Source organism: Nerophis lumbriciformis, linkage group LG22 (genome assembly GCF_033978685.3).
Source record: "Nerophis lumbriciformis linkage group LG22, RoL_Nlum_v2.1, whole genome shotgun sequence".
NCBI classification, from domain to species: domain Eukaryota; kingdom Metazoa; phylum Chordata; class Actinopteri; order Syngnathiformes; family Syngnathidae; genus Nerophis; species Nerophis lumbriciformis.
The window spans coordinates 41,086,111-41,099,958 of NC_084569.2; the positions used below are offsets into that span (position 1 = coordinate 41,086,111).

The window sequence follows — 13,848 nt, forward strand, 5'->3', positions numbered from 1 at the left end:
ACATGTTTGCACCCGCGATGTTGACTCGCGGTCTTCGGAAAAACAAAAGTGATGACGTCACAACTATGTTAATGTCAACTTATATTGGTCGATATTGATTAGTAGTGATATTTTTTATGAGCGATCCAAAATAAGGGCCAGTAGAAAAATATTAAATGTAAACATTTTTATTTAAAATGTAACCTCCTTCTGATTATAATACCCTGAGTGAAGTTATCATTTCATTCCTTTGTGCTGTAAAAATTCCCCTTTGTGTCGCTACGAATATAAGTGTGTGTGTGTGTGTGTGTGTGTGTGTGTGTGTGTGTGTGTGTGTGTGTGTGTGTGTGTGTGTGTGTGTGTGTGTGTGTGTGTGTGTGTGTGTGTGTGTGTGTGTGTGTGTGTGTGTGTGTGTGTGTGTGTGTGTGTGTGTGTGTGTGTGTGTGTGTGTGTGTATTAGGGCTGCAACAACTAATCGATTAAATAGATTAAAATCGATTATAAAAATAGTTTGCGTTTAATTTAGTCATCGAATCCTTGGAGCTATGCGCATGCGCGGAAGCAATTGTTTTATTTATTTTTTTATTTTTTTTATTTTTTATGAACTCCAACATGTACAAATAGCTGAGAAACAATAATCAAAATAAGTATGGTGCCAGTATGCTGTTTTTTCCCCCAATAAAATACTGGAAAGGATAGAAATGTAGTTGGTCTCTTTTATCCGAAAATTAATCGATTAATCGAAGTAATAATCGACAGATTAATCGATTATCAAATTAATCGTTAGTTGCAGCCCTAGTATGTATGTATATATGTATGTATTTTCAATGGGAGACAGGTCTGGACTACAGGCAGGCCAGTCTAGTACCCGCACTCTTTTACTATAAAGCCACGTTGATGTAACACGTGGCTTGGCATTGTCTTGCTGAAATAAGCAGGGGCGTCCATGGTAACGTTGCTTGGATGGCAACATATGTTGCTCCAAAAGCTGTATGTACCTTTCAGCATTAATGGTGCCTTCACAGATGTGTAAGTTACCCATGTCTTGGCCACTAATACACCCCCATACCATCACACATGCTGACTTTTCTACTTTGCGCTTATAACAATCCGGACAGTTCTTTTCCTCTTTGGTCCGGAGGACACGACGTCCACAGTTTCCAAAAACAATTTGAAATGTGGACTCGTCAGACCACAGAACACTTTTCCACTTTGTATCAGTCCATCTTAGATGAGCTCAGGCCCAGCGAAGCCGAGGGTGTTTCTGGGTGTTGTTGATAAACGGTTTTCGCCTTGCATAGGAGAGTTTTAACTTGCACTTACAGATGTAGCGACCAACTGTAGTTACTGACAGTGGGTTTCTGAAGTGTTCCTGAGCCCATGTGGTGATATCCTTTACACACTGATGTCGCTTGTTGATGCAGTACAGCCTAAGGGATCAAAGGTCACGGGCTTAGCTGCTTACGTGCAGTGATTTCTCCAGATTCTCTGAACCCTTTGATGATATTACGGACCGTAGATGGTGAAATCCCTAAATTCCTTGCAATAGCTGATGGAGAAAGGTTTTTCTTAAACTGTTCAACAATTTGCTCACACGTTTGTTGACAAAGTGGTGACCCTCGCCCCATCCTTGTTTGTGAATGACTGAGCATTTCATGGAATCTACTTTTATACCCAATCATGGCACCCACCTGTTCCCAATTTGCCTGTTCACCTGTGGGATGTTCCAAATAAGTCTTTGATGAGCATTCCTCAACTTTATCAGTATTTATTGCCACCTTTCCCAACTTCTTTGTCACGTGTTGCTGGCATCAAATTCTAAAGTTAATGATTATTTGCAACAAAAAAAAAAATTTTTATGAGTTTGAACATCAAATATGTTGTCTTTGTAGCATATTCAACTGAATATGGCTTGAAAATGATTTGCAAATCATTGTATTCCGTTTATATTTACATCCAACACAATTTCCCAACTCATATGGAAACGGGGTTTGTATATGTGTGTATATATATATATATATATACAGTATATGTATATATATATATATGTATGTATATATGTGTGTGTATGTATATATATATATATATATATATATATACAGTATATGTATATATATATATATATATGTGTGTGTATACTTGTGTGTGTGTGTGTGTGTGTGTGTGTGTGTGTATATATATATATATATATATATATATATATAAAATCAAGTTGGCGAGAGCGTGAGCGAAAAACCAAATTCGCAAGAGCAAAAAACCAAGTTCTCGTGAGCGAAAAGCAAGTTAGCGAGAGTGAGAGCGAAAAACCAAGTTTGCGTTAAGAAGAGCGAGCGAGAGCGTGAGTCAAACACCACGTTAGCAAAAACTTGAGTGAAAAACAAAGTTCGCGAGAGCGTGAGCGAAAAACCGAGTTTGCGTGAGTAAAAAAACAAGTACATGTGAGCAAAAAACAAGTTCGCGTGAGCGAAATAAAAAAGTTTGTGTGAGTGAAAAACCAAGTTCACGTGAGCAAAAAATCAAGTTGGCGAGAGCGAATAACCAAGTTCCCGTGAAAGAGAGAGCGTGAGCAAAAAAACTATTTCATAAGAGCGAAAAACCAAGTTCACGTCAGCAAAAAACAAGATTGTGTGAGTGAAAAACCAAGTTCATGTGAAGGAGAGCGTGAGCAAAAACACAAATTCGCAAGAGTGAAAAACCAAGTTCACATGAGCAAAAAAACAAGATCGTGTGAGTGAAAAACCAAGTTCACGTAAGCGTGTGCGAAAAAATCAAGTTGGCGAGAGCAAATAACCAAGTTCCCGTGAAAGAGAGAGCGTGAGCAAAAAAAACTATTTCATAAGAGCGAAAAAACAAATTCACATCAGCAAAAAACAAGATTGTGTGAGTGAAAAACCAAGTTCACGTGAGCGAAAAATCAAGTTGGCGAGAGTGTGAGTGAAAAACCAAGTTCACGTGAGTGAAAAACCAAGTTCATGTGAAGGAGAGCGTGAGCAAAAAAACAAATTCGCAAGAGTGAAAAACCAAGTTCACGTGAGCAAAAAAACAAGATCGTGTGAGTGAAAAGCCAAGTTCACGTGAGCGTGTGCGAAAAAATCAAGTTGGCGAGAGCGAATAACCAAGTTCCCGTGAAAGAGAGAGCGTGAGCAAAAAAACTATTTCATAAGAGCGAAAAACCAAGTTCACGTCAGCAAAAAACAAGATTGTGTGAGTGAAAAACCAAGTTCACGTGAGCGAAAAATCAAGTTGGCGAGAGTGTGAGTGAAAAACCAAGTTCATGTGAAGGAGAGCGTGAGCAAAAAAACAAATTCGCAAGAGTGAAAAACCAAGTTCACATGAGCAAAAAAACAAGATCGTGTGAGTGAAAAACCAAGTTCACGTGAGCGTGTGCGAAAAAATCAAGTTGGCGAGAGCAAATAACCAAGTTCCCGTGAAAGAGAGAGCGTGAGCAAAAAAACTATTTCATAAGAGCGAAAAAACAAATTCACATCAGCAAAAAACAAGATTGTGTGAGTGAAAAACCAAGTTCACGTGAGCGAAAAATCAAGTTGGCGAGAGTGTGAGTGAAAAACCAAGTTCACGTGAGTGAAAAACCAAGTTCATGTGAAGGAGAGCGTGAGCAAAAAAACAAATTCGCAAGAGTGAAAAACCAAGTTCACGTGAGCAAAAAAACAAGATCGTGTGAGTGAAAAACCAAGTTCACGTGAGCGTGTGCGAAAAAATCAAGTTGGCGAGAGCGAATAACCAAGTTCCCGTGAAAGAGAGAGCGTGAGCAAAAAAACTATTTCATAAGAGCGAAAAACCAAGTTCACGTCAGCAAAAAACAAGATTGTGTGAGTGAAAAACCAAGTTCACGTGAGCGAAAAATCAAGTTGGCGAGAGTGTGAGTGAAAAACCAAGTTCACGTGAGTGAAAAACCAAGTTCATGTGAAGGAGAGCGTGAGCAAAAAAACAAATTCGCAAGAGTGAAAAACCAAGTTCACGTGAGCAAAAAAACAAGATCGTGTGAGTGAAAAACCAAGTTCACGTGAGTGAAAAACCAAGTTAGCGAGAGCGTGAGTGAAAAACCAAGTTCCCGTGAAAGAGAGAGAGCGTGAGCAACAAAATAAATTTGCAAGAGCAAAAAACCAAGTTCACATGAAAGAGAGAGAGTGAGCGAAAAACCACATTCTCATGAGCAAAAAAACAAATTCCTGTGAGCAAAAAAACCAAGTTAGTGAGAGCGTGAGCAAAAAACAAATTGAGGTACCAGCAAGTTTCCAAAAAATGAAGCACCCTTGTAACAGTCACCATCTGTCTGATATCTTGTCACTTCCTGTCTGATATTGTGTCACTGCCTGTCTGATATCGTGTCACTTCCTGTCTGATATCTTGTCACTTCCTTCCCAGTGAAGAAGATGGAGAGCAAGAGAGAAAAAAGATCTGGTACTACAGCACTAGGGCCCAGCTGGAAGAGCTCCAGGAGAGTCTGGACAAGGAGTACTGGGAAATGGACCTTTGTGCCACCCTGGAGGAGATGAAGAAGGAAGTCCAGACCCACATGGACATCACAGAGGACCTGACCAGTAAAGCTCGTGGAAACAACAAAGCCTACCTCACGGCTCTCAATGGTAGGCTTGATTTAATGATGATTTTTGGAAGAGAACAAGATAATGTCAATGGTAGGCATGATTTAATGATGATTTTTGGAAGAGAACAAGATAATGTCAATGGTAGGCATGATTTAATGATGATTTTTGGAAGAGAACAAGATAATGTCAATGGTAGGTATGATTTAATGATGATTTTTGGAAGAGAACAAGATAATGTCAATGGTAGGCATGATTTAATGATGATTTTTGGAAGAGAACAAGATAATGTCAATGGTAGGCATGATTTAATGATGATTTTTGGAAGAGAACAAGATAATGTCAATGGTAGGCATGATTTAATGATGATTTTTGGAAGAGAACAAGATCATGTCAATGGTAGGCATGATTTAATGATGATTTTTGGGAGAGAACAAGATAATGTCAATGGTAGGCATGATTTAATGATGATTTTTGGAAGAGAACAAGATAATGTCAATGGTAGGCATGATTTAATGATGATTTTTGGAAGAGAACAAGATAATGTCAATGGTAGGCATGATTTAATGATGATTTTTGGGAGAGAACAAGATAATGTCAATGGTAGGCATGATTTAATGATGATTTTTGGAAGAGAACAAGATAATGTCAATGGTAGGCATGATTTAATGATGATTTTTGGAACAGAACAAGATAATGTCAATGGTAGGCATGATTTAATGATGATTTTTGGAAGAGAACAAGATCATGTCAATGGTAGGCATGATTTAATGATGATTTAAGCTTGACTGTTTGGAAGAGAACAAGATAATGTCAATGGTAGGCATGATTTAATGATGATTTAAGCTTGACTGTTTGGAAGAGAACAATATAATGTCAATGGTAGGCATGATTTAATGATGATTTTGGAAGAGAACAAGATAATGTCAATGGTAGGCATTATTTAATGATGATTTAAGCTTGACTGTTTGGAAGAGAACAAAATAATGTCAATGGTAGGCATGATTTTGGAAGAGAACAAGATAATGTCAATGGTAGGCATGATTTAATGATGATTTAAGCTTGACTGTTTGGAAGAGAACAAGATAATGTCAATGGTAGGCATGATTTAATGATGATTTTGGAAGAGAACAAGATAATGTCAATGCTAGGCATTATTTAATGATGATTTAAGCTTGACTGTTTGGAAGAGAACAAGATAATGTCAATGGTAGGCATGATTTAACGATGATTTAAGCTTGACTGTTTGGAAGAGAACAATATAATGTCAATGGTAGGCATGATTTAATGATGATTTTGGAAGAGAACAAGATAATGTCAATGGTATGCATTATTTAATGATGATTTAAGCGTGACTGTTTGGAAGAGAACAAGATAATGTCAATGGTAGGCATGATTTAATGATGATTTTGGAAGAGAACAAGATAATGTCAATGGTAGGCATGATTTAATGATGATTTAAGCTTGACTGTTTGGAAGAGAACAAGATAATGTCAATGGTAGGCATGATTTAATGATGATTTAAGCTTGACTGTTTGGAAGAGAACAATATAATGTCAATGGTAGGCATGATTTAATGATGATTTTGGAAGAGAACAAGATAATGTTAATGGTAGGCATTATTTAATGATGATTTAAGCTTGACTGTTTGGAAGAGAACAAGATAATGTCAATGGTAGGCATGATTTAATGATGATTTTGGAAGAGAACAAGATAATGTCAATGGTAGGCATGATTTAATGATGATTTAAGCTTGACTGTTTGGAAGAGAACAAGATAATGTCAATGGTAGGCATGATTTAATGATGATTTAAGCTTGACTGTTTGGAAGAGAACAATATAATGTCAATGGTAGGCATGATTTAATGATGATTTTGGAAGAGAACAAGATAATGTAAATGGTAGGCATGATTTAATGATGATTGTAGTGTGGACTGTTTGGAAGAGAACAAGATAATGTCAATGGTAGGCATGATTTAATGATGATTTTGGAAGAGAACAAGGTAATGTCAATGGTAGGCATGATTTAATGATGATTTAAACTTGACTGTTTGGAAGAGAACAAGATAATGTCAATGGTAGGCATGATTTAATGATGATTTTTGGAAGAGAACAAGATAATGTCAATGGTAGGCATGATTTAATGATGATTGTAGTGTGGACTGTTTGGAAGGGTACAAGATAATGTCAATGGTAGGCATTAGAGATGTCCGATAATATCGGCCTGCCAAGAGCTTATCTAGTCGATACTGCTCTGATTACATCGATATTTTTTATCGTCACAAAATCTTTAAAAAAAAAACACAAACAAATGCATATTATATTCATGAACTCAGCAAATACGTCCCTGGACACATGAGGACTTTGAATATGACCAATGTATGATCCTGTAACTACTTGATATCGGATCGATACCTAAATTTGTGGTATCATCCAAACAAGAGAAGAATACATTATTACATTTTAACAGAAGTGTTTATAGAATGGAAAGGGAAAATAAGCAGATATTAACAGTAAATGAACAAGTAGGTTAATAATCAATTTTTACAGTTTGTCCCTCATAATGTGTACAAAATAATAGGTGTATAAATGACACAATATGTTACTGCATACGACTAATTAGGAGTCTTTGTTTGTTTACTTACTACTAAAAGACAAGTTGTCTAGTATGTTCACTATTTTATTTAAGGACTAAATGACAATAATAAACATATGTTTCATGTACCCTAACATTTTTTTGTTCAAATAAAGACAATAATGACATTTTTTGATGGTCCCCTTTTATTTTGAAAAGTATCGAAATACATTTTGGTACCGGTACCAAAATATTGGAATGGAGACAACCGTACGCACATTATAATATGTAAGTGCTAATATAATTAGTCAACATGTGACTTAACGACGTCTCTATTTGCTGATAGAGGTGGTCATGGAACGATTGAAGGTCAGACGGGAAGCACAGAAAGCCAAGCAGCAGCCGGAGGTCAAAGAGCAAACAGAAACAAGTTCTGGACCGGCAGCAGAGGGTTCTGCCACATCCCAGTTGGGCAATGGAGAGCACAAAGAAGGTTCTTCGCCAGGTAAAGTGCCAGCACCCACACACCTGTATACTATAGTATTAAAGGTCAAACATTAGAACTGTTTGTCTGGTCACAGCCTCAGCCCTCATTCCACCTGCTGACCAGGAGAGCTGCGGGTCTCAGTCCAAGTGCACTTCCACCGCCCAACATCTCCATGGGAACAAAGAAGCCCAGGACAGTGGCCCGTCCTGTCCTGTGGTGAACCAGAGGACAGGTACCCCACTCAAATACTGATCACATCAAGTGGAATCAAACGTTAAAATGAGCTAAACCCCAATGGAGTCAACCATTGCCACAAACTTGTCTATAGCAGCCACAAACGTGTCTATAGCAGCCACAAACTTGTCTATAGCAGCCACAAACGTGTCTATAGCAGCCACAAACTTGTCTATAGCAGCCACAAACATGTCTATATCAAATCAAATCAACTTTATTTATAAAGCACATTTAAAATTTACCACAGGGGTAGCCAAAGTGCTGTACAATGAACAGGTTAAAAGATAAAACGAGTACCGAGCAAACACAACACAACACAAACAGAACACGATAAAAAATAAATAATTAAAATAGAATTCATAAAAACATAAAAACAGGATCACAGCAGGTGTATTATGGGGCGCCATTGCAGGATGGATATCACTCAGTGTTAAAAGCCATGGAATAAAAGTATGTTTTTAAGAGAGATTTAAAAACAGGAAGAGAGGAGGCTTGTCTAACACTCAGGGGTAGGTCGTTCCAGAGCTTGGGAGCAGCAACGGCGAAAGCTCTGTCACCTCTAAGCTTCAGCCTTGTGTCAGGGACCGTCAACAGCAGCTGATCGGCTGATCTTAAGGATCGGGTGGGGCAGTAAGGCTGAAGGAGGTCGGAGAGATAGGTTGGCGCGAGGTTGTTTAGACATTTAAAAACAAATAAAAGGAGTTTAAAATGTATTCGGTAACGCACAGGTAGCCAGTGAAGGGACGCTAAAATAGGGGTGATGTGCTCACGTCTGCAGGTCTGTGTTAGCAGACGAGCAGCAGAGTTCTGCACGAGCTGCAGGCCTGGCTAATGCCAACATACAGGGCATTACAGTAATCAAGACGAGTCGAGATAAAGGCGTGGATTAATTTCTCAAGATCATGTCTTGATAGAAGCGGTTTCACTTTCGCTATTTGGCGTAATTGATAAAAGCTTTTTTGAACGACGCTGCTGATTTGCTTTTCGAATTTAAAATCTGAGTCAAACTTTACCCCCAGGTTTGTGACAGAGTCGCTGAGATACGGGGTCAGAGTGCCGAGGTCAACGTTGGGGGAGGGAGAGCGACTTGGACCGAACAACATAACTTCTGTTTTATCTTCATTTAGGCTCAGGAAGTTAGCTGAAAGCCAGACTTTGATGTCTTGCAGGCAGTCAATAAGACGTTGAACCGTGTTATTTTGTGCCATGGGAAAATAAATCTGGCAATCATTGGCATAAAAATGAAATGCAATACTGTACTTCCTAAAAATAGAACCAAGGGGGAGAAGGTAAAGCGCAAATAAAATTGGGGCAAGGATTGAGCCCTGGGGGACCCCATGTGGTAAAGGAGCTGTGGTAACAAAGACACTGGTAAACTTGTTAGCATATTAGCTAATGCTAATGATGTCAGTTTGATTACCTTACGATATCACGTACAAATATGCATGAAAACACTCCTACAGACATCACACCTGGGACAGTTTAGTAAGAATAGTTTTAGTTATATTGTAAAACTTACAAACCTTGCTATGAGTGATGAACGAAGAATCAATACGAGTACAAACGTGGACGGCAGGGAATGAAAACTACAACCAACATAAATGTTACAATCAAACAGCTGGTGTGTAATAAGCACAATACTTGCAGTATAAACTCTTTGTAGGGCGCAGCATAACATTCAACTGCATGAAGAAGCTCCTTAGTTAGATAGCCTATACAGTACTGCCATCTAATGTCATGGAAGTGCAACTGCATTGCAAATGTGTAAGAAAACAAGACGGCACAGTTATCACAATATATATATTTTAATAAACAATTAACATTTACTAACACACACAAAAGTTACTTCACATCCACTTCTTGCGTCTTCTTTTCAAGACGAGAAGTGCAACACTGAAGTAAGCGATGAGACCACGCCAACACAGATCCAGGATCAGCATCCAGCCCCGGGTCCTCAGGTCCCCGACTGTGCCACTCTGAGGAAACCGGAGCAGCCGGACCTGTTTGAGAGGTCCTCTCGGTCTTCTTTCACCAGCCAAGACGGGACAGGTGAGTGACGGAACATACTTCTCATCAGGTGTGTGTTTTGACGACGCGCCTCGTCTGCTCTCCTTCCTGAACAACAGAGGAGTATAACGCCAATCTCAGGAGCAACAGAGCAAGTTCAACACCGCTGGAGTTTTTCAGCCAAACACCGCGAGGCAGCAAAGAGGTGAGACAATGACTTATTATGTACAAAAGCAGTGAAGTTGTCACGTTGTGTAAATGGTAAATAAAAAGAGAATACAACAAATCCTTTTCAACTTATATTCAATTGAATAGACTGCAAAGACAAGATATTTCATGTTCACACTGAGAAACAAATAATCATGAACTTAGAATTTAATGGCAGCAACACATTGCAAAAAAGGCATTTTTACCAGTGTGTTACATGGCCTTTCCTTTTAACAACACTCAGTAAAGGTTTGGGAACTGAGGAGACACATTTTTGAAGTGGAATTCTTTCCCATTCTTGCTTGATGTACAGCTTAAGTTGTTCAACAGTCTCCCTTCTCATATTGTAGCCTTCCCACATTTTCAATGTCTGGACTACAGGCAGGCCAGTCTAGTACCCGCACTCTTTTACTACAAAGCCAAGCTGTTGTAACACGTGGCTTGGCATTGTCTTGCTAAAATAAGCAGGGGCGTCCATGATAACGTTGTTTGGATGGCAACATATGTTGCTCCAAAAGCTGTATGTACCTTTCAGCATTAATGGTGCCTTCACAGATGTGTAAGTTACCCATGTCTTGGCCACTAATACACCCCCATACCATCACACATGCTGACTTTTACACTTTCACCCTAGAACAGTCCGGATGGTTCTTTTCCTCTTTGGCCCGGAGGACACGACGTCCACAGTTTCCAAAAACAATTTGAAATGTGGACTCGTCAGACCTCAGAACACTTTTACACTTTCCATCAGTCCATCTTAGATGAGCTCGGGCCCAGCGAAGCCGGCAGCGTTTCTGGGTGTTGTTGATAAATGGCTTTCACTTTGCATAGTAGAGTTTTAACTTGCACTTACAGATGTAGCGACCAACGGTAGTTACTGAAAGTGGGTTTCTGAAGTGTTCCTGATCCCATGTGGTGATATCCTTTACACACTGATGTGGCTTTTTGATGCAGTAGCGCCTGAGGGATCCAAGGTGTGTAATATCATGGCTTGCGTGCAGTGATTTCTCCAGATTCTCTGAACCTTTTGATGATATTACGGAGCGTAGATGGTGAAATCCCTAAATTCCTTGTTGAGAAATGTTGTTCTTAAACAATTTGCTCAGGCATTTGTTGACAAAGTGGTGACCCTCGCCCCGTCCTTGTTTGTGAATGAATGACTGAGCATTTCATGGAAGCTGCTTTTATACCCAATCATGGCACCCACCTGTTCCCAATTCGCCTGTTCACCTGTGGGATGTTCCAAATAAGTCTTTGATGAGCATTCCTCATCTTCTCTCAGTCTTTTTTGCCACTTGTGCCAGCTTTTTTGAAACATGTTGCAGGCATCAAATTCCAAACGAGCTAATATTTGCAAAAAATAACAAAAGTTTCTCAGTGTGAACATGAAATATCTTGTCTTTGCAGTCTATTCAATTGAATATAAGTTGAAAAGGATTTGTTGTATTCTCTTTTTATTTACCATTTACACCAGTGGTCCCCAACCGGTCCGTGGATCGATTGGTACCGGGCCGCACAAGAAATTTAAAAAAAATATAAATAATTTTTTTTTTTTTTTTTAAATGTTTTAATTAAATCAACATAAAAAACACAAGATACACTTACAATTAGTGCACCAACCCAAAAAACCTCCCTCCCCCATGTACACTCATTCACACAAAAGGGTTGTTTTTTTCTGTTATTAATATTTCTGGTTCCTACATTAGATCAATACAGTCTGCAGGGATACAGTCCGTAAGCACACATGATTGTATTTTTTATGACAAAAAAAAATACCATAAACCCCCCCCAAAATGTATCTTGGATCTTTTTTAGCATTTTATTTTTCCATTTATTTAATTTACTTTGAATACTGACTATAATTGATAAAAACTGATGAATATGACTGAGTTGTATGTGAAGCCGACACATTCCGTGTGTGTACTTATTTGTTGTAAATCACAAGTGTCAAACTCAAGGCAGATGTGGCCCGCCACGTCATCTTATTTGGCCCTGGAAAGCCTGGAAATAATATGTAACAATAAAGTAGTTTAACTGTTCTAACTAAATCTATTCTTTCTTTCTATTTTGGGAGAAAAAAAATACAAGCACTCCATGTAATCGCAATTTACATGAACTTAAATATTGTCTAACAATGCAAAAATATATGATACACACACGTTAGATCAGAAAAAACACAGAGGCTATATCATCCCTACAAGCCTGTTTCGCCTGTTTGTAGCCTCTGTGTTTTTTCTGACCTAACGTATATTCCACTTTACCTGGGTATTGAGCACTGTATAATGGATAAACCTCAGAAACCTTGACTATATATCAATGTTCCCTCTAAGGTGTGTGCCTGTGCAATTGCGCACTGCTCAAGCGTCCTCTGCGCACGACAAATCTATGCCACGCACAAAAAAAATAACATAAATAAGCGCATAACAATTTTCGACACGACACGGACACGACAGAGAAAACAGTTTTCGTCACCATTGTTCAAATATTGTAACATCTGTCGAGACGCTTTGAGGACATGAATTCCATCCATCACTTTACTGAGCAAAGCTCTTTATTCTCGGCCATAAACACATCACCAAAACATTAGTAAAAAAAATGATATATAGCAAAAGTGGTCATTTTCTGCAGTACAAACCAGACCAAAAGCAACTTTGTTATATCAACACCAGCCGCTCGCTCTTTCTCACTTGCGCCAACACATGCACATATGGCACTTAGCCAGTGATGCGTTTACAGCCACACAAAAAGTCGGACAACTCCAACACCACGCATAAAGTGTAATTCCAGGTCGTTACACTATGATTTACCTATCAAATGTGTGCTTATTCTAGTGTCATTTATTAGGAATCTTAATTCATAAATATTAATCATGAAATGCTGTTAGTATATTAAATAAATACTAATACAAATATATTTTTTACAAACAGGAAGTTGCAGGAATGTACACATGATCCCCTGCTTACATCTCATTGTGCAACATGTGAATGTTTTAATGGGAACTAAATGCAATGTCTGAAAGGGGTACAAACATTCAAACCATATTTTTAATAGAAATAAATACTAATAATAATGATTTCCAAGCAAGTTATCCATCAAATTGTGCAATGTAAAAGTAGCAATAGATTTCATGGTCAAATTGTGAAATTTACTGTGGTTTTTAAAGCATTTTTGTGTAAATGAAAAAAACTGTACTTTTTTTTTTTTACTGTAATAAACTGTGGTGCCGTTTTGGCATTTCCAGTAATACACCGTAACAAACAAACTTTTTATTTACAGTAAAAAAAACAAACGTAAATTTTGCATTCAAATTCTGGCAACTGAGCTGCCTTTTTTTTTTTTTACCATAAAACAGCAGTACTGTTTTTTCCATTTCCAGTAATATACACTACATTGTGAGGTGGCATTATTGCAACTTACCATATTTTTTTTTACATTTTAGTTGTTGGAAAATCTACCAATAAAATGCATAACAAAACGGTGTAATAATAGTATTGACTGTTAGAAGCGGCCCTCTGGGGCCAAACATAACTGCGATGTGGCCCTCAGTGAAAAGCACTTTGACACCTCCGGTCTAAATGAACAGATTTCTTTCCCCTTGTGTTTCAGTCGTCCCCCGTGCGCTCTGACGGGGCAGCTTCATCGCCCGTCTTTTCCAAAAGCGAAGCATTGAACATGAACAACCTGTTCAAGCTGGGTCAGGAAGGCAAGTACCGGGTCTACCACAACCAGTACAGCACCAACGTGCTGGCCCTCAACAAGCATCAGCACCGCGAGGACCATGACAAGAGGCGCCA

The 13,848-nt window shown here is 38.6% G+C and overlaps 1 protein-coding gene across 4 annotated transcripts in view; it reads left to right on the forward strand.

Moving 5' to 3' along the window:
• Positions 1 to 13,848, forward strand: part of bptf (bromodomain PHD finger transcription factor) — an 89,846-nt gene that overhangs the window by 14,139 nt on the left and 61,859 nt on the right. For all 4 annotated transcript variants that reach the window (XM_072915717.1, XM_072915718.1, XM_072915720.1 and 1 more), the window contains exons 3-8: positions 4,366 to 4,586; positions 7,466 to 7,624; positions 7,701 to 7,838; positions 9,719 to 9,889; positions 9,967 to 10,052; positions 13,661 to 13,848. The exon at positions 13,661 to 13,848 is cut by the window's right edge and continues 162 nt beyond it. In XM_072915717.1, the coding sequence (XP_072771818.1) occupies positions 4,366 to 4,586; positions 7,466 to 7,624; positions 7,701 to 7,838; positions 9,719 to 9,889; positions 9,967 to 10,052; positions 13,661 to 13,848 (963 nt within the window). The remainder of the gene's footprint in view (positions 1 to 4,365; positions 4,587 to 7,465; positions 7,625 to 7,700; positions 7,839 to 9,718; positions 9,890 to 9,966; positions 10,053 to 13,660) is intronic.